This window comes from Amphibalanus amphitrite, unplaced genomic scaffold (assembly GCF_019059575.1).
Source record: "Amphibalanus amphitrite isolate SeventyFive unplaced genomic scaffold, NRLGWU_Aamphi_draft 001338F_arrow, whole genome shotgun sequence".
In the NCBI taxonomy this organism is placed as follows: Eukaryota; Metazoa; Arthropoda; class Thecostraca; order Balanomorpha; family Balanidae; genus Amphibalanus; species Amphibalanus amphitrite.
Window position 1 is genome coordinate 24,736 of NW_024882831.1, and position 19,516 is coordinate 44,251.

General features: G+C 50.8%; 1 protein-coding gene across 1 annotated transcript in view; it reads left to right on the plus strand.

Annotated features, from left to right (window-relative positions):
• The window catches only part of LOC122372267 (partitioning defective 3 homolog B-like), a 34,886-nt gene that overhangs the window by 2,098 nt on the left and 13,272 nt on the right, over nt 1-19,516 (plus strand). Inside the window, exons 3-6 of the mRNA XM_043349244.1 lie at nt 5,018-5,224; nt 17,802-17,885; nt 18,296-18,445; nt 18,819-18,964. Of these exons, the coding sequence (XP_043205179.1) occupies nt 5,018-5,224; nt 17,802-17,885; nt 18,296-18,445; nt 18,819-18,964 (587 nt within the window). The remainder of the gene's footprint in view (nt 1-5,017; nt 5,225-17,801; nt 17,886-18,295; nt 18,446-18,818; nt 18,965-19,516) is intronic.

Below are 19,516 nucleotides of genomic sequence, written 5' to 3' on the forward strand. Positions count from 1 at the left end.
GGAGAAAATTGAAATGCGCCTCCTTTGGACGAAAGACATTATAAACACTCCCAAACACCGAATTACAAGTGGTTTAGACACACTGAACATGAAAATGGTGTCCGTGACCCCTGTTTATGCCCTGAGGTCATCTTAGGTCACGAATGGTATCTAACAGTTTTTCGCAAATAACTTTTGATAGAGGCATGCTAGAGCGATGAAAACGCCTTAGATGTGTTCAGCTCGACGATACGGATCGACTGATATGCAACATGACCCTTTCCGGTCAGGTCATGACCTTGACCTGAGGTCAAATTTTGAAGTTGACCTTTCAAGGTCAAGTTATAGTTCATTCGATGCGTCTTGACGAGAGGAACACGATGCCGGTAAAAGTAAGCTCGTACAAGGCTTGGGTCAAAAGTTATTGCAGAAAAAACTATATAAAAAAAAAATCGGCTATTTTTGCAGTTTTTGCCCCCTGCAGGCAAAACCGTTGACGTTAGGTCAAATCTGAGAGAATTACTCAGAAAGGGCGTTAATAGGGCTATCGAATGCGCTTTTCCGCGGCGCTGTAGCTCTATTGGTTCCCGAGTTATGCGTTGGCTTCTTGGAAATTGTCGACATTCGACCTGGAAATCGGCGAAAATTTGCCTTCAATGACCTCTGGTGACCTGACCTTTGACCTGACCAAAAAATTGACCGAAGTGATTTCCTCGTTATTTTTTACGCTCTTTCGAACGCCGCCTTCCGCGTATCGCTACGTGGCCCAGGAGCCGAGTTAGAAGGGGGGGTGTTCAAACACCCCCCCCAGCAGGGCGTGGAAATCCAGGACCCCCAGCCGGGCGCGGGTTAAGGTGGGAGGGTCCCTTTAACTTGGCCCACTACATACACTGGCATACAGCATCCTCAGCATTTGGGCAGCTGAATGAAAATATGGATGCTGAGCACCAGGTGCTGCTGTCTGCTGACCTCTGCTAGATCACAACAGTTGAGCATGTGGCCAGTAGCAGCTAAATATCCCATAATTGTATTTGATAGCTCGGTTGTGGGACTCTGATTACTGGTGGTCGGAGCCCAGATTCAAGCTGCTCTGTGTATGTGGTCGGTGGAAGTTGGATCAGTTGTGGCCAGCTGTGATTGGGGAGAGGCGTGGACCGTGCCGGACTTTTATGTGGGCACGTTAAATTTCTAATTAATTATCCCGAGAAACAATTTACCTATCGATCGGAGGGTGAAGATCAGAATCTTTGTTACAATATGCCTAGTGCGAGCTCTTACAAGGAGCTCACACTTGCACGGCCAGTTGATGCTGACTTGCGAGTGCGAACTCCGTATTACTGCGTCAGTTCGTTCAAAGCATTTAAGTCCCATTTTATTTGAGGAAATATTAAGAGTAGTAGGTCTTGCAATGCCCGTTTCTCCTCGGTTAGTTTTTTTCTCAGCTGAGCTCGTGTTTATCGACTTTGCTTGCTTCTAAAGTATAAGCTGCCTTGATCACGAGCTCAGAAATACGATAGGCGTAAAAGAATCGAGCTGATAAAAACTGAATGGAAAACTGGTAGGTTGGTTGGTAGGAAAGCTGAAATGCTCTTCTGAAAGACAAGCTTTTTTGCGTTACTTAATCTCGCACAGGCCTGGATTATCTCCGCCACATACCTATGTCCTATCTTTGTTTTTACTTTTCTGCGCCGTATTACTAGTTCCACTCATTCACTATTTGCTCCTGCTGGAGTTGTTAACCTTACACGCAGTTAGCAAGATGTATAATCTACAAGAGACTTCGACAAATCCCAAGAGGAAATGTACACTGTCACTGCATGTAGGTAACTCTTGCAAAGAAATTGTCCTGTGCAAGCTCTGCATACTTCTGAATGACTGCACGACATAGAGGACAATGCGTGCAGCTCTGTCATTCTGAATGTCTTCGGCAAATTCAACAGCTGATAGGAATCTACAGCGTACGAAAATGCCTGAGACGTGAAACACCAGCTCAATTAGCTAGAGGTTTTCACAGAAACCTCGTCATTAACGCATATATACCACTAGAGTGGGCTGTGCACTGCAGGTGCTGAGTTTCGGGAGCGAGCGACCCTGATAGAGCATCGGGACGCCGTTTGATTGTTGGACAGTACGCCTGACGGGCGGGAGGTGCTCGTTGAGGACTCCAGGTCAAACCCCTGGGGCGGACCAGTGAATAAATAAGACGCTGCCCTATCACACCACAGTCACACCTTCATAGCGCGTCGGGAGATGTACCTAATAATAACCTAGGATCCCTCAGTCTACGTTTGTTGGCCGACAAACGGAACCGGGCCGCCGACACAGGCCAGCGGTCGGCTGGCGCGTGCGTGACTGTCGCTGACCGCGTCTCTCGGCCGTCTCCCGGCCGTCTCTCGGCCGTCTCTGGCCGTCTCTGGTCGTGTTCTCTGGCCGTGCGATGAACTGTCCGGAGCACCGTCTGCCGCTGCCGGCGCTGTGTTTCGCACCAACGAACGGGGGCTGCTGGCATCGGAGGGCTGGTCATTCGGGATCCCTACTCTTTGAGAGTAACGTCACGTCATCCAGGGGAGCGCGGAGTCCACAGCAGCATCACTCTCGACCAGTGACGGGAGCGCCGGCCGGCCATCGGCTGACCCCTGCCGCCGCCCGGTCTGGCCATCTGCTGACCTCTGCCTCAACACTCGGCCGGCTGCAGGGACGGCGGCGCGCGGCCGACCCAGTGCCGCCGGCGCGGCCTCTCTCTCCTGGTGCTCTATCTCGTGCCGCTGCCGTGGGAGAGTCGGAGCGATAACGGTCGACCGGCCGGCCCGGGTCAGATGCCGGCGCCGAGCGGTGCCGTGGGTCCGCTGCCGTCTGACGCTGCGGATGGTGCCGAGCCGGCCCGCCCACCCGACCGCTGCGGCTGACAGGTGCGGCCGCACGCGACCCGCCGAGGCCGAGCGGCTCAGACAGCTCGTGCAGCTCGTGAAGCTTGCGATAGATAATGAGGGGATAATCAAGCCTGCGAAAGATTGTCAGGTCTGCTGACTTGAGGCTTGGTGTTGAAAGGCTCATATAAACTCATCGGCTAACGGTGGGAGCTTTCCTCGCCTTATTTGGTTGATTTATTTAGCCACTACAGGTAGTTTCTTTATTTGTTGTGGTTTTCATGTCTCTCTTCCGCTGCACACGACTAGCGATGTGTGTCCGTGCCTGGGTTCATTACGCCGAGTGCGGTCCGATCCACGGGCCAGCACGGGTCGCCGGCGCTCCGTTGACCCTTTATGTGGTTGGACGGACGCGCCGATGGCACCGATCACGTCCCGGAGACACGATGGCCTCCTGACCGGGCGCATTGTTCGTCGTGCACAATGGATGACCGGGCAGGGGTGCTCGCGTCTCTGTGGGCATTCGCGTCCGTGTGTAGACCTTTGTGGCTATGTAGACTTTCGTGTCTGCATGTGGACACTCGTGTCTCTGTGTGTAGTGTGTACTCTGTTCTGACAGGGACGCGTATAAGAATAGTTGGCCGACGGATATATTATGCTAGTCGTGGGATAGGCGTTGGTGGATTGATTAGTAGGGCGGTGAACGTTGAAGTCATGGACTGACAAGACTGTCATTCTGTTGATCTCCGTACAGACATCCGTATCAGTACTGGAAAGACTGCCATGGAACGACCCTCTGTGCAGACTTCAATAACTGTGTTGATGCTGAAAGGGACACGGCCGGACGGCTGGACTGGGTGTATTCGGATCGGCTCGGGTGGCGTCTCTAACCTGATGGGCGCCGCTCCACCAGATGACACTGGGTGACCTCACTGTGTGGGTGCAGCGAATCTGGCAGATGCCATGGCCCGTGGCATCTGTAAATAAATACAGGCCACTGAGAGTCGTCAGTCGTCACTCTGCACTATGCAGTGTGCTCTGGTATATGTCCGTCCCTAATGCGAGAGAAGTACGGGCTCGGCGCCATTGGCTGTCATGTTCTTTTGCTCGGGTCGGTCATGACTTGATGTCGCTCCGCTGGGAATATAGTGACGTTGGGCTTATCCGCGACAGCAGCTGGATAAATTTAAATTGAATGAATTGGTGACAATAATAGCGGCATATTCATAATGCTTTACTCCCAGTCGAATACGTGCTGCCTGGCTGCAAAGGAGTAGTTCTGCGTCGTACTCGTTTTGTTCATATGGGCTGCTGCTTACGCTTCTAGCTACTGGGTCCAAACCCATTGTTTAATCACTGTCCCCCTCTCTCATTATCACGGTCCCGGTTTGTCTCTGACCAACACTACCATCTGGGCCGGTGATACCGCCCCCATCACTAGGGGACGAGCGGGACCGAGCGGCGCACGATAAAGGTCCGCCGCGCGCACCTGGGACCGGCTGTTTTCATGGTCCGTATGAACCCGGTTCGTTTCGTGCTTCTGTGGGTATAATGCCGTGTTATTGCCGGGGTTAGAGCGTCATTAACCTGGCAGCCACCTGTTGTGTCTGCGGCTCGCTGCCCCCGGCGACGCGGGGTCGTTACCGCGGCTGGGCCGGCCGGCCGATCGGCCCCATAACGGAGCCAGATGGAGCGGGCTTGTTGTCGACACGGCCCTATCGGCGTTGTATCTAGTAATTGAACGATGCATTGGGTGATCAGGAAGTTGTTTGACGGATCTCTGTCTTATTTTGTGCGAGGTAAATGTTTGCTGAGGTGCTTTCTTGTCGCTGCGTTTTGGCGGCTGTGTTTCATCGCAGCACCTTGTGAAACCTTGTGAATTAGAGTTTAGGACGAATATTCGAAACACCAGGTACTTTTTATTTATGGTAGCTTTCGAAAGCACTGCGGCTTTCTTCCTCAGCCTAGGCAGTTAGACACACATAGAATCAAATTAAAATTAACAATTCATCCTAATCGTTCGTTTCGTGATATATCATTATATCTTGTGAATTAGAGTTAGCTGAATGTTAGAACGTAGAACGATGAACGTTAGGCGGTAGGTGGTGAGTGCTGTTATACCTGTTGGGCTGAGGTCGTGCCCTGGACTAACGTCTTGTGTTCCGTTTCAGCCGACCGACTGCTGGGTGTCTGTGCTCTCCCTGCAGTCGTCCGACGGCGGCCTCCTCGACCCCGACGACCGGCTCAGCGACGTGGCCGACGACCGCGAGCAGATCGTGGCCGTGTTCGAGGAGCGCGACGGCCGCTCGGCGCTCTACCGCGGCGGCGACGGCACATCGGCCAGCTCGGACGGCACGCGCAGCCCCGTCCAGTTCACGGTCAGTGAGTGGAACTACCCTATAGACTGATCTCTCCTATAGACTGACCGACGGCACGCGCAGTCCCGTCCAGTTCACGGTCAGTGAGTGGAGTTAATTCACTGACACACCACTACCCTATAGACTGATCTCTCCTATAGACAGACAGACGGCACGCGCAGTCCCGTCCAGTTCACGGTCAGTGAGTGGGGTTAATTCACTGACACACCACTACCCTATAGACCGATCTCTCCTATAGACAGACAGACGGCACGCGCAGTCCCGTCCAGTTCACGGTCAGTGAGTGGGGTTAATTCACTGACACACCACTACCCTATAGACCGATCTCTCCTATAGACTGACAGACGGTATGCGCAGTCCCGTCCAGTTCACGGTCAGTGTCAGCCCTGTCCAGTTCGCAGTCATTGGCTGGGACAACACTACACAGCACACAGTACACGCCTCAGTTCCTTTGTTCACATCCTCACATTCAGGCAGAAATCTGCCCTCAAAACAAAGGTGTGGTCCCAGACGCCGAAAGCCCTGTCCAGTTCACAGTCACTAGCGTCATGAATGTATGTATGTATGTATGTATGTATGTATGTATGTATGTATGTATGTATGTATGTATTGACATCAAAAGCCTTCTACATATGGCGTGGCGATTACGGCGTTCATAGTCCCTTTGAGTCTACTGATTATACATATACTTCATATCCTGCCTATAAATAGAGATACGTGCTCGATAGATTACCCAACAGTAATCACCAGTATAACGCCTTATGGGGCGACTAACGGAGCGAGCGAGAGGGTGGGCCTTGCACGTGCGAAATTTCGAGGGGGTACCTCCAACTGAATTGTGCACGGCACCCTACTAACCGGTCTCTAGCGATGTGCCAAATTTGAGCACAATCGGCCCAGCCGTTCTCGAGATCTGGAAGCGGCACCCTGCACGTGCGCACGTGCAAAATGGGTCCCAACTGACTTGTGCACGGCACCCTACTAACTGGTCCCTAACCGTGTACCAAATTTGAGCGCCATCGGTCCAGCCGTTCTCGAGATCTGGAAACGACCCCTGCACGTGCGCACGTGCAGCAGCACCCCAACCTTAACACATGCAGATGAATTATCTGATGGAGACTTAACTGTGTACCGAGTTTCAATTCAATCGGCCCAACCGTTGTGCCGTTATTGAGGTTGCAATTTTGGGGGTTCTTAAAAAATGTCCAACTTTACCACGCGCCACGTGCGGTGGTTGGCAAGAACGCATGGTGGCCATCACACCACAGAACTTTTACGTCCAAGTGACATTCAGTAAAGAAGACCGCTTGTCAATCGGATGTCCCGTTCCTAAGATATTAGCTTTTGAAGAGCGTCCCCACGGCCGGCCGGCCGTTCATACTCAGAAATTTCCGTTAATCTAAGGAAAGACTCCGCTCGCTTCGCTCGCTCCGTAACTAGGTGTTGGCGAATTACAGCACCTAGTGACTCTCGCCGGCCGCCGCCACAACGTTAAACAAAGGTGAAGGTCGGTCAAACCAAGGTGTGGGAGTAGTTCCCACATTGCATTAATAAAACACCAACTTCTGGCGGTCTGGCCTGCGGTACTACCGGTAAGTTCCACACAGTAACCGGACAGTCCCCCCGGCCAGCAACCCTTCTCACGGGAATACGTAGTTTTGTTGCGCGCGGGCCGCACAGGGGACTGAATGTCACCATTGCAATCGTTGCTATAGCTAGTGCTGGTGTTGGAACGGGTGTCGGTGGTATGATTGGTGCCCGAGCTGGTGCTCGAAGTGGTACTCGAGCTATTGTTGGTGCTCGAAGCGTTGTGGGTGCTCGAATTGGTACCGAACTGGTGCTCAGATTGGTCCTCGATCTGTTACTGTTGTGTGCGCTCTGTTTGATGCCCAAACCCGCCGCCCCCGGTGACCGCGCCGACCGACCGATGGCGTGACGGTCCGCCCGACAGTCTGGTCAGACGTGACCGTATCCGTGCCCCGGCGGCGCGCGCCCGGGTATGTGTGAGCCAGTGTGGGCAGCCGAGACGGCCGGCGCACACGGTCTGTCCGCCTCTGACACTGATGACAGGCTGATTGAACGGGCTGGCGGGGCGAGTTTTTGTGGACACGATACATTCGGACGCCCGACGAACTGCTCGCTGAGGCCCACGCAGAAGTGGATACAACGCACAGGCAGATACGCTCCACTGTGGCGCGAAAAAAAAATGTACAAGAGAAAAGAGAACAGACATTCTTTTGGAGATATTCACTTCAGCCGTGATTTATCTGCTGCATCGCCAATTTGACTCATGTCTAGTCTGATTTGGTTCCCCTGATTGTAGTTTACAAAAGCATTGTTAAGTTAATTTTATGTGTCCCATTTTCGATTCAAACGAGGAAGATCCGCCCGTTAGGCGCTATTAGCGTAAACAAACAATTCCGCTGCCATTGTTTTCATGACCGACTTGTTTTCCAAACGCGGCGGGATTGTCTCTTCACAGCCATTATTCGCCCCGGGACCAGATCGGTTGCCGTTTTTCTGTCGCCTTGCTTTCACATGGCTCGTGGCGGCCGGTGTGTGGGGTACGGTACTGGTCGAGTAGGTATGTGTTACTACAGTTCGGCCGGCGCCCGGAGCGCGCTGCAGCGGCGGCGGCGATGGGGCTGCCGCGGCGTTACCTCCTCCCCGCCCCCACTCCCCGGCCGCCCTCAGCGCCGCAGCACTTTCTCCCGTGGTGGGGAGAGAGCGAGCGGAGAACCGCCGGTGGGGAGAGCGGGGAGAACCGCTGCCGCCGCGAGCTCAGGGTGCCGCCGCGGAGCCGAGAGCGCGCTGGGACGTCTCTGGGGAGAGGAGAGGGGCGGGGCGGGGCGCGACTGACCGGAGGTCGGGGTCGGTCGGTCGGTTGGGTAACGCGCCGCGATGATGGACGGTGAGCGTGGCCTCATGAGCGGCCCGGTGGCGTCACCGACGACAAGCTGACGCCGGTCGGACCGGCGCGCCGAGTGGGTGCTGGTTTGAGGCTGATAATGCAGCACTGCAGCAGCCCACTGGGAGGCTGCTGGTCAGGGGCTTACGCTACAATAGCCCTCTACTGCAGGGGCGTCGCCGACGGGGGGGTCGGGGGGGTCGCGACCCCCCCAGTCGTCAGAACCGGGGGGGGGTCGACCCCCCCACTTTTGGCGATGCTGAGTATGCTTTTTTTAGCTATCATGTCAGGGAAGTTGGCGTCAGCAACATCAACAAATACAACGTCAGATTCAGAATCGCTTCAAGAGCTCCCTAGTCCCTATTGCTTATAGGTCAATAAGCTGTGGGCTAGAACATCAGCATGACAATATGATTTTAGTCCCTTTTTATCCCTCAAATGAGCGAGCGCGTCAAAACTGACCCAAGCGTTAGTCTGATTGTCAAAATAATGGTTTCAGTCGATTCGTCGGATGACGTATCAGTAGCTACGAGGTACCTGGCTAGCCTCAGCCCTGCTACCCTCGGACCTGCCTGCATAGGGGAAATGGGGTCAGATGGTGGATCCCTCTGGGGCTTTCCTAATAAGACGCGCAAAAAGGAGTATATTGCAACGAAACTTCCAGTGACCTCGAGTTAATGAATTTTACACCTATTCTAAAAAAAAAATTGGCCCCATGATTCGAATATGGATGACCTTAGTTAACTTTTTTGAGTTTTATTTGCTTCCACTTACAAGTGTGGTTATTGGGGCTGATTTCGAGTTTAGCGCCCGTTTGAACCGTTTCAAGTAGTTTTGATAAATGATGGTTATGTAACATGTTACGAAGCTATCGTTGGTGGTTGTCAGTCACCCACTCTAGATGGCCGGCAGGAAGCCTGATGGTCGACCTGACCTGACCCGACCCGATCTACCCAAAATGCATGGAGTCATCATCTTTGTTCAAGACTATAACATCGAACTCGTACTCGGGACCCCGATAACAGCTACGGCTCACTAATGGCCCTTTCACACGTAGCAACTTTTCCGGTCGCCGGCGACGGCAACTGTCGCCGGCGATCGCCAGCGACCGGGGTCAGTCGCCGGCGATCGCCAGCGACCGGGGTCAGTCGCCGGCAACTCCGCAGTTGTCGATATCAGCTGACCAGTCGCCGGGGTGTGACGTAGCAGTCGTGTCAGCCAATCATTGAAGAGTTGTCGGCGTTGCCGAGAAAGTTCAATTTTTCCAACATTTTGAAGTCGCCGGCGACTGTACTAGCCAGCCGCCGCTCAGCTGTCACGTGACCCGCTTGACCTTGAGTTGGCACCAGATATTGCGCTGCTGATACATGCAGCGGCGCAGCTTATTTTACTGCATTATTCAAGGTACTAAATATTTGGACATGTTTTGCAGGATGATAACTACCGTCTAGGTAATATTGGAATAATATTTATTAGATCTACGAGTATTATTGAAACAATACATAATATCAATGAAAATACAATCAAACTGCGATTCTTCTACATTGGAATTCAATGCACTCAAGCATAAAACTGAAAAGTGATGTGTACTTGCAGTTCCTCCATTTTTCCTAACGCATCAGCCAAGACTACGAGTGCTGCAGATTTTGCTCACCTGTCTTGTTTATTCAACTACAACCCTGTTCTCAATAAATGAATAACTTCGCTGTAACGACATTAGCATTGAAGGAATGGTTGGTGGTAAGCATGGGACAATCACAGTGATTTGTGGTCACACATTTGAACCGTGCTTTGTATATGAAAAACAGAAAAAAGGCATTCTAGAAATGTAGCAGAAATTCAAATGCCAGAAACGGACCTGAGGAACGGCGAAGCCCACCACCCACATAAAACACAGGCTTTCATTATGTCAAAAACAGATGCTGTATTATCTAAAGCGCTGGATTGGGGAACACAAGTGTACCCCCCCCCCCCCTTATAACAAAATGCATTTTTCCACACAGTGGATATCACTAAACATGGCGAGGTGACAGTATATGACACCATACATAAAAATGCAGCACGCGCGGACACGGGGCAAAGACGGTGGCACAATATGCCGATACCCAAGAAGACACAAGCCTAGGTCAAAGGTGACAATACTGTGACAGAAATCTTAAAATCAGCCTGGACACAGCTCACTCTTCATGACCGTTTTTATCGAAAATAGACCAACAAAACACCAAGGCTCCTTCGTCCAAAACTCGACATGCCGCTCCAAAGGCCTTGCAAAACAGCGCACACCAACAACGCATAATAGCCAGCAACGCACACGACAGGATTTTCGAGGCCCGAGTCGTCAGCCGCCGCCGCCGCCGCCACCTCCCGGCAGCTGATTGCTGAGTGCCTTGCTCCGGCTTGCCGCACCGCCCACCGCCGCCGATCGTGGCGACCTCTTTACTCTGGCAGAATCGACCCTACCGAGCGGCGACACCATTCAGAAGCAAAATGACAAATGAATTCACTGCACTTATGTCAGAAAATCGAATGCACATGCCATGGTCACATGCGGTGCCGTCCACGGGGCCGGCAGAAGCTGCACACTGTCACCGAACACCACCTGCACCTTGGACGCAGTATGTGAGGGCTTGGCGGACGCGCGCCGCCTCGCGTGCGGTATTGGCATCAAGGCCCGGACACGAGGGAGCACACTCGGCGCAATCAGAGCACACCGTCCGGGGCCGTCAGTGTCGATCTCCTGACCTCACAGAAAGTTGTGCAGCACACAGGTGAACGCCGTCAGTGTGGTGACTGGTGCGCAGCACACCGTCCCACGGAAGATCGTCTGTGGGCCGTGGTGCAGATGCTGTCTCTAGGCAGAGTCAACGGCAGAAGTTGAACATTCAGCTGCTAGACTCCTTTTCGGGTCAGCAATGCCGTCGAGTTGGCCATCAGGTGGTGTTGCAGAATCATCAGGTACTCTTGATCAGGTACATCAGGTACAGAACCTCTTGACTCATCAGGTAACGCTGTGACTTGTCTGCCAGGCACAGAGGGCGGACATGTCAGAACATACTTCAAATACATTTTTAAAAATCATTTTTTAACCAAAAGCTCTGCAAATTAGGAAGCCTGGAATAGGCTATTGCTTAGCATCATAAAAACTACCCAAATACCCAAATCAGGTTAGGCTTGGTTTACCCAAATACCCAAATCAGGTTAGGTTTGGTTTTTACACTTCAGGCTAAAATGAGAACTATCTTAGCATCATTATCCTTGATGTAGCATTGTTGATGCTTTTTGTCTTGTGCAATTGGCAATCAGTATTCAGTGACACAGAATTGGAATTTGTGGTTCAGAAACCTAGCATTATTTGAAATAATAGCATTTTAGCAGTGCTCATTCTTTTTGAAAGCAAGTGTATTTTTAAATATAATTTTCTAGGTAATTCATTTCCTACTGAATATGGTTATGAGACCATTGTTACTAATTTTGGTATTATTAAGGCAGCTGTAGCATGAGTGGGCATATGCTGTAGAGACTGGAGTGATTAAAGTCACTAGAGGCTTGAGGGTTTTTTTTTTTTTGACATTATGCAGCAGCCTGGGGAGATATGCAGAGGCAAGTCTAGGCACCACCAGAAGGGGGACATTCAGTCAGCACAACACACAGCGGGCACAAGGGGAGAAGATTGTAAAAACTATTGCCTGGATTCACCTCTGTGGACATCCTCAGGCATGCCTCTGTGGACATCTCCAGGCTGCTGCATGTAAAAAAGTATCAAGCCTCTAGTGACTTTTTCCACACTGCAGCAAATGCCCGCTTATTCTTGGTCTGCTCTACCTTCCTCCAATTATGAGTTTTGTGTGAAAACAACATTTTTACATTGGTGGAGCTTGTGTGCGCATGGTACACATAAGCCATGACGGCAGCATTGCTGCAATGAATAGGAAACAGCTCCAGGGCCAAAATACATACCACCTAATACCTTGCCAAAATACATGACATACCTACCATCTACTGTGCATAATGCAATTATTTATGTACTAATAAGCCATGGATTATCATTTGCCATGTGAGCACGCACACACATGCGAACCCAATGCGGATTAAGTTTGGCCTGGGTTGTTTATCCATGGTACCAAGGAAAACTCCAGCAGAAACAATAACAAAATTGCAAAGCTACCTGTTTGATTTTGATCATGCTAATTAATGAGCAGCAATATAATATTTTGTTGCTATCAAATATTTCCTTGTGTCGCACGAATACGTAGGCAAATAGCTGACTGATGTGAGTGATGGGTAGGCACTTTGTCCTCAAGGGCACTGATACTGAATATAAACCATGTTCTTGTGACACAACAAGCAAGTTTTCATTACCTTATGAAACTAGTGTCAATTTCAATGTCATTAAAATATTCAATTTTGATGAAAAAATACAAATTCATCACAAATAAAAATCATGGGTGATCATGGGCAAGTGCGCCACAAATGACATAAACCCTCCAATATTGTCGAATCAAGCTTAAATTCAAGTCACAACAGCTTCACGACAGGCAAACTACAAGATAATAATCCCTATGCTACTGTGCAACAAATTTAAGGTAGCCACACCAACCAAAAATGCATCACAAATCACCTAAACCACTCACCAAGGACAAAACTGTCATGGCGGCGTCCGCTGCTCGAGAAGAGTCGCCGGCGACTGGCCTGTGACGCGGATCTGACGTCACCAGTTGCTGGCGATTGCCCGGCCCACAGCCCGGCCGTGGCCCGGCGATCGCCACCGACTTGCTTACGTCATACCTACGTCACACACGATCGTTGGCTGGCGGTCGCTGGCGGTCGCCGGCGACTGCTGCTGTCGCCGGCGACTGAAAAGTTGCTACGTGTGAAAGGGCCATAAGTTCTAGCAGGCGGCCAGATTTTTCCTACTTTTGGGCGTTGACCTAAGATGACCCGGCCAAGACCTTGAAATTGGGCATCATCAGCTTTCTCTCATCACGGGCAGCATTTCCGCTCTTCCGCGAAACTCTACCTCGATCAGGGGCCGAAGGCATGCCTTATGCGTTACGTTGGTAAACGTTTTACCTTAGCGACCCGCAAAATACGAATAAGAGCTACAGCAACACAGAAAGCGTATTCGATAGCTTTTTAAAGCTCATTCGCCAACTTCGTCTCAGATATGACTTCGGGTCTATGGCTTGTGTACCATAGAGTCCAAACAGCTAAACTGACGGATTTTGCCGAAACATTTGTTCTGTAACAACCTATGATTCGGTGAATGTGCATGATTACGGAGCGAGCGAAGCGAGCGTAGTCTTTCCTTAGATTAACGGAAATTTCTGAGTATTGCGTGGTTCACACCGGATCCGTAATGACGCCGTAACCGTTACGGACGTAATGAGCTAGAGATTTCTCAAGATTCCCCAAGCATTGTGACTTTTGTAGACGAAGTTGAAATGTGGCAACCAGTCGCCGTAAACTGGCAGCGTCCACCGTACTCGTTACGGAACGTAACAGAAGTTGGGAAAATTGAACTTTTCGGCTCGACCGGCCGCCGTAATGACTTTTATCGACATGTATCTCCAAAACGGTTTGACTGTTTGATGAGCGGTCTTCTTTGGGGAGGGGCTGCATCCTTTCTACCCTGAACTGTGCTATTGATATCACTCATGAGTGCCTGTTACAGCACGTGCCACGTGCGACGAGAGAGGTTCCAAAAGAGCTCGTCATACCATAACTCGGGAACGGCTGAATGGAAACGGTTCAATATTTGTTTGTTGTTTTGGCTGGGTGCACACTACACATCCCGTGACCTTAGGACGATTTCGAATTGCCTCAGCGCGTGCGCACGTGCGCACCCCTTTTTCACATCTCGGGATTGGCTGTGCCAACCGCGCCCATATTTGGTATGCTGAATGACATCATGTTTATATGCAAATTGCACAGGTTGACAAAACCATTGATCAGCACGTGCGCACGTGCGTGCCCCTTTTTCATATCTGGGGATCGGCTGGGCCGATCGCGTTCATATTTGGTGTGCTGAATGACACCATGTACATATGAAGATTGAACAGATCGGCAAAGGCATTGGTCTGCACGTGCGCACGAGCGTACCCCTTTTTGGCATCTTGGGATCGGCTGGACAGATAGCGCTCATATTAAGTATGCTGAATGACACCAAGTTTATTTGCAGATTGCACAGGTCAGCAAAAGCATTGATCTGCACGTGCGCACGTGCGCACCCCTTTTTCATATCTGGGGATCGGCTGGGCCGAAAGTGCTTATATCAAGTATGCTGAATGATGACATGCTTATATGTAGAATTCACAAGTCGGCAAAGGTATTGATCGGCACGTGCGCACGTGCGCACCCCTTTTTCATATCTCGGAATCGGCTGGGCCGATAGCGCTCACATTTGGACTTTGGTATGCTGAATGACACCACGCATATAAAGTATGCAGATTGATAAGGTCAGCGAGAGTATTGGTCGGCACATGCGCACGTGCCCACCCCTTCTCACATGTTGCGATTGATTGGGCTGGTCTGGGTAGCGGGTAGCGGTCTGCTCGTGTGCAAGTGCGGACCTTTCTACTTGAAAAAAAAATCGTATCAACTCGCCGATTTTTAGGCATTATTTCATGTAGGTATGCCTTCAGTATGTCACAACCTACTTTGTGTCTCTTGAGTGACGTACATAAAATTCATGTTCCGTAATTACATTTCACTCGTTTATTTAAAGATAGCATTTCCTTCGTAGGCCTAGCCTAGCCCTAATCATGTAGGTATGTTTCAGGTCAAGTTCAAAGTCCACAAAATAAATTCCAATACATAGATTCTCGTGCCACGTCTTTTATGCAGTTCTGAGTCAACTTCGCTGCCCATATTGCCCCTGCTAGACTTGATGCTTGGACGGACACTGCACCGCCTCTTCGCAAGCCAATTGAGCAAACTGTACGATCCGTACGTTGATCTTGCCCATGGATAGCAGCGATTCACGAGTGTAGAAAATGAACTTCAGCGTTGACCAGCATAGGCATGTTTTCTTGTTTATGCCAAAAAAAGGATAAAAGATTCTCTGTATAGTATCATGCCCACAATTGTAGTTAATTAACAATGATATGCCTCCATACAATTATAAACCACTATGCGAAAGTGATAGGAATAAATTTAAAAAGAAGAGAGCAAAACCAATTAAAATTATGACGCACCGATATTAAGAAACAGCTCTTAGCTTTAGCCCATTTTTCGATTGTTTATAAGCAAAATAGTTTTGGCGCACTTGATTCGAAGGACGGCGCTCAACATGGCAATTCCCGGTGCACACCGAATCCGTAACGAATACGGCGTTACGTCGCCAAAAAATCGAACTGCGCATGCGCATTGCATTGTGCCCTCCACTTTCAAGATATTATTTAATCGCCGACGTATTCATTACGGCACGTAACGGTCATTACGGATCCGGTGTGAACCACGCATATGTATGAGCGGCCGGCCGGCCGGCCGGCCGGCCGTGCGGACGCTTTTGCGAGGCTTATATCTCAGCAACCACTTGACCGATTTACACGCGGTAATTTTTGTAGGGTAGCTTCATTCCTTCTACCAAGTATTGGACTATTCCCGATGCATGTGGGTGACCCCTTATGCACGTGCCACGTGCAAAACGAAGAGGTGTCAGTTTTGTAATTGTTGCAATATCTCGGTAACTACTTGGCCGATTGCGCTGAAAGTTGGCATGTAGGTAGGCACCCACTAGGCACTGCATATCCATGTGCCAGAGTTGGGGTGCTGCTGCACGTGCGCACGTGCAGGGGTCGTTTCCAGATCTCGAGAACGGCTGGACCGATGGCGCTCAAATTTGGTACACGGTTAGGGACCAGTTAGTAGGGTGCCGTGCACAAGTCAGTTGGGACCCATTTTGCACGTGCGCACGTGCAGGGTGCCGCTTTCAGATCTCGAGAACGGCTAGGCCGATTGTGCTCAAATTTGGCACATCGCTAGAGACCGGTTAGTAGAGTGCCGTGCACAAGTCAGTTGGAGGTACCCCCTCGAAATTTCGCACGTGCAAGGCCCACCCTCTCGCTCGCTCCGTTAGTCGCCCCAAAAGGCGTTATACTGGTATTCATGTTATCACCATCGTTTTTGTTTCGTCGAAACACGTCGCATGGCTTACAATTTGAACTGAAAAACTTGAATAGAAAACTTGACATCAGGTAAAGGTCATGACCTGACCGGAAAAGAACCTGCTGCATATGGAAATGGATCGATCTGTGTTACTGAGCTGAACACACTCCAGGTGCTGTCATCGCTCTACAACGTCTCCATCAAAAGTTGTTGTCGAAAATGTGTTAGAGACCTTTGATGACCTAATGACTGACCATTTCAGTCACCACTGGTCATTAGCTGCACCTTATCACTAAAATGAACAAGGTGTCATGGCTACAAAAGTATCTAGCGTTTTTAAGCATATTCTTTCAAAGCAGAGGGCATCGTGCTTTTTCCCATATCTTATCATGATTGGTGAGGTCACATACCTATTTGACCTGACTTCGCTTCTCAGATGTAAAATCCCAGATTCATGAACTGCTGGCACTTATAATCCCATTCATTACACCAAATTTCAGACTCATAGGAGTCAGGAGATAATCTATAGGAATGACAAGATTGCAGTTCTAAGAGGCATTAAAACTGAACTTGACATGACATTGTGACCTGACCTCAGGTGACCTCAGCTTGATTTTTATGCACGATGCAAAAATGATGTACAATAAGATATACCGCTGCTTTCGCGGCGCTGCGCCGAGGTTTTTCTCCGGGCACACGAAAAAACCGGGAGTGTGGCTAAAAACACCCCTACCCATCAAGACGAAGACCGGAAACCCGACCCCCCCCCCCACTCAAAAATCCGTGGCGACGCCCCTGCCCTCTAGGATTCTGTTGGTCTGAGGTTGACCCTGTCGGACCGAGAGGCTGGGATATGGCCCGTTGGGGAGATGCTGGTCGTAGTTCTGAATTAACGTGGGGTTGGGAAGGGCTTGGTAGGTAGGATACGTTTCTGATTAGCGATCGATTCACTCGACTCACCTGGTGACACATTTCTTGAAATCATGTTCCATGCTAATTGTCATGTCATAGCGTTACAATGTTATTTGTTCTATCAGCCCATTGCTCGGTCGAGTATCATTCATTGAACATGACCACCACTCTGAGTCTGACGAAATGTTGCGACAGTAATCGTTCCTTGTATTATCCCGTGGGCATACATACCTGTACTGGTTGCGGGACGTTTACGACGCGGCTGAGTTATCGTCCGCGCGCGGACTGGTTTCGTGTTACCTTCTACGGCTCCAGTAATTAGCCGGCCTCTGGCGGACCTTCAGTGGCAATGCTGCTGCGCAACGATGGTGCTGAATGAATACATTATGCAGCGTGCCGACTCAGCTTCAGTAAACGTGCCGCTGTTTGCTTTGAATGATTGCCATGTATGATCAAGGGCTAGGATCAATAAAACTGATATTGTCAACATCCCGTACTCTAGCACGGAGTGGTTGTGAACGCTTTCAGCTCTTCCAACGAGTATGCATGTATGCGTCGCCCGACATTGTTTTTGTATTTACATCGCGCCATAGCGTGCCCTACCTTACCAAGCCGTACTTGCCCTGACCCTTGCTGCTGTGCTCGTTTCAGAACGGCGAACACCAGCCGTACCCGACGTTCTCGCGTGTCGATGTGGAGGTGACTGGGGAGCACGAGCCCAGCTGTCTGCTGCAGGTATGCCCCCTCCCCCCAAATGTCGTATTCTCAGTAGGGGATGACCGTGAACGCTGGGATGGCTACTACTGATTCATGTGGCGCCAGACACCCGCAATTTCAGCAGCCAGCGACTTTGTCGCTAACTTGTCTTATTTCAACGCATTCTTCGAATCTGAATGTATTTTCCTTTTCTTGCTTAGTATTGTCTCGCTGTCAACAAAATCTTACATTTTCTCAAGCTTTTATCAAGCCTGCCTGCTACTGCCATTGCATTGTCTCAGCCATCTGTGCTCGTGCGTGCACATAGCTCGGGCATGTATCTACGTTGCCGCACTGTTACTTCTACGTAGTCGCCTGTCACTCTGTCTATTTGCTAACGTCCGTCCGCTAATCTGTCTCTCCACGTCCGTCCGCCCCTGTCCGTCCAGGTGCGCCGCGGCAGCGAGCCCACGCTGAACCAGGTGTGTGCCACCCTGCCGCATCTCGCGCCGCCACCCCTGCGCACGGACGCCAGCAAACGCTGGTCGGCGGCGCCCATCATCGATGATGACATCCAGGCCAGCTCCACGCCCATCAAGGTGGGGCCGGGAGCGTAGTGGAGACGGCCGGGGGGGGGGGGGGGCCTGACTGGCAGTGCGGCGTGTCGGGACGGGCGTGAGAAAAGGGCGGGATGACTGGAACATTTTTTCTGTTTTTTTTTTTTTGCGATGAATTTGAGGGAAAATGAAGATAAAAACGGCGCTTCATTTACTTAGACTTTCTGACACCGTTTACTTTTTCCATACTCTTTGAACCTCACCGGCCATCCGTTTGACGCCTACACCGATAACGTTTTGGTCTGACGTGACCAATCCTCCGACCTCAGACAACCGGTCTGTCCCTGTGGCCCCGTGACCACTGCCCGGCCTCTGGTGGCCCTCCGTGACCCCAGCTCGCCCTCTGCTTCCCCAGAACACCAGCCTGGAGCAGCTGACTCCCCCGGGAGAGCGCCAGGAGGCCTCCGGTGACGAGCGGGAATCGGGCGCCTTCTCCCGGTTCGCGCGCGACTCCCATCGATTGTCGATGCAGTTCGGCGGCAACGGAGACGCCATGTGGAGGTATGAACCGCTTCCATAGTGTGGAGTGGTGGCAGGGGAGAGGAGATCGGGGACAGAGTGAAACCTGCGAATAGAAAAGGAATGCTGGAGTGAACGATTTTGATGAGGTTAATCCGTATCTTGGGATAGCAGATATGCATATTACACCGGAGCGAGTAGTCAGCACTGTCGCCGCTATGAGCAACAGTTCAGCGAGTGGTGCAGATGGCCTGTGTGTGCGCTTTATAAAGTCTTGTCTCCCAGCTGTGTCACATGTTCTAACACATATTATTAATTCCAGTCTGGCCTCTCACACAGTCCCGCGACCTTGAAAATGACACTAATCCATCCTATCCAAAAGAGCCCCAGGTCCACTGACACTTCAAACTACCGGCCCATAGCTATCCTTCCTACTATAGCCAAAATCACAGAGCGAATCGTTTATGAGCAGCTCTATTCCTACTTCACCGAACATCACCTTTTCTCCACATGTCAGCACGGGTTCCGCACAAACCACTCGACAGAGACAGCACTCCTCACCATGACTGACAGGATGTTTGAGGCGATGGACCG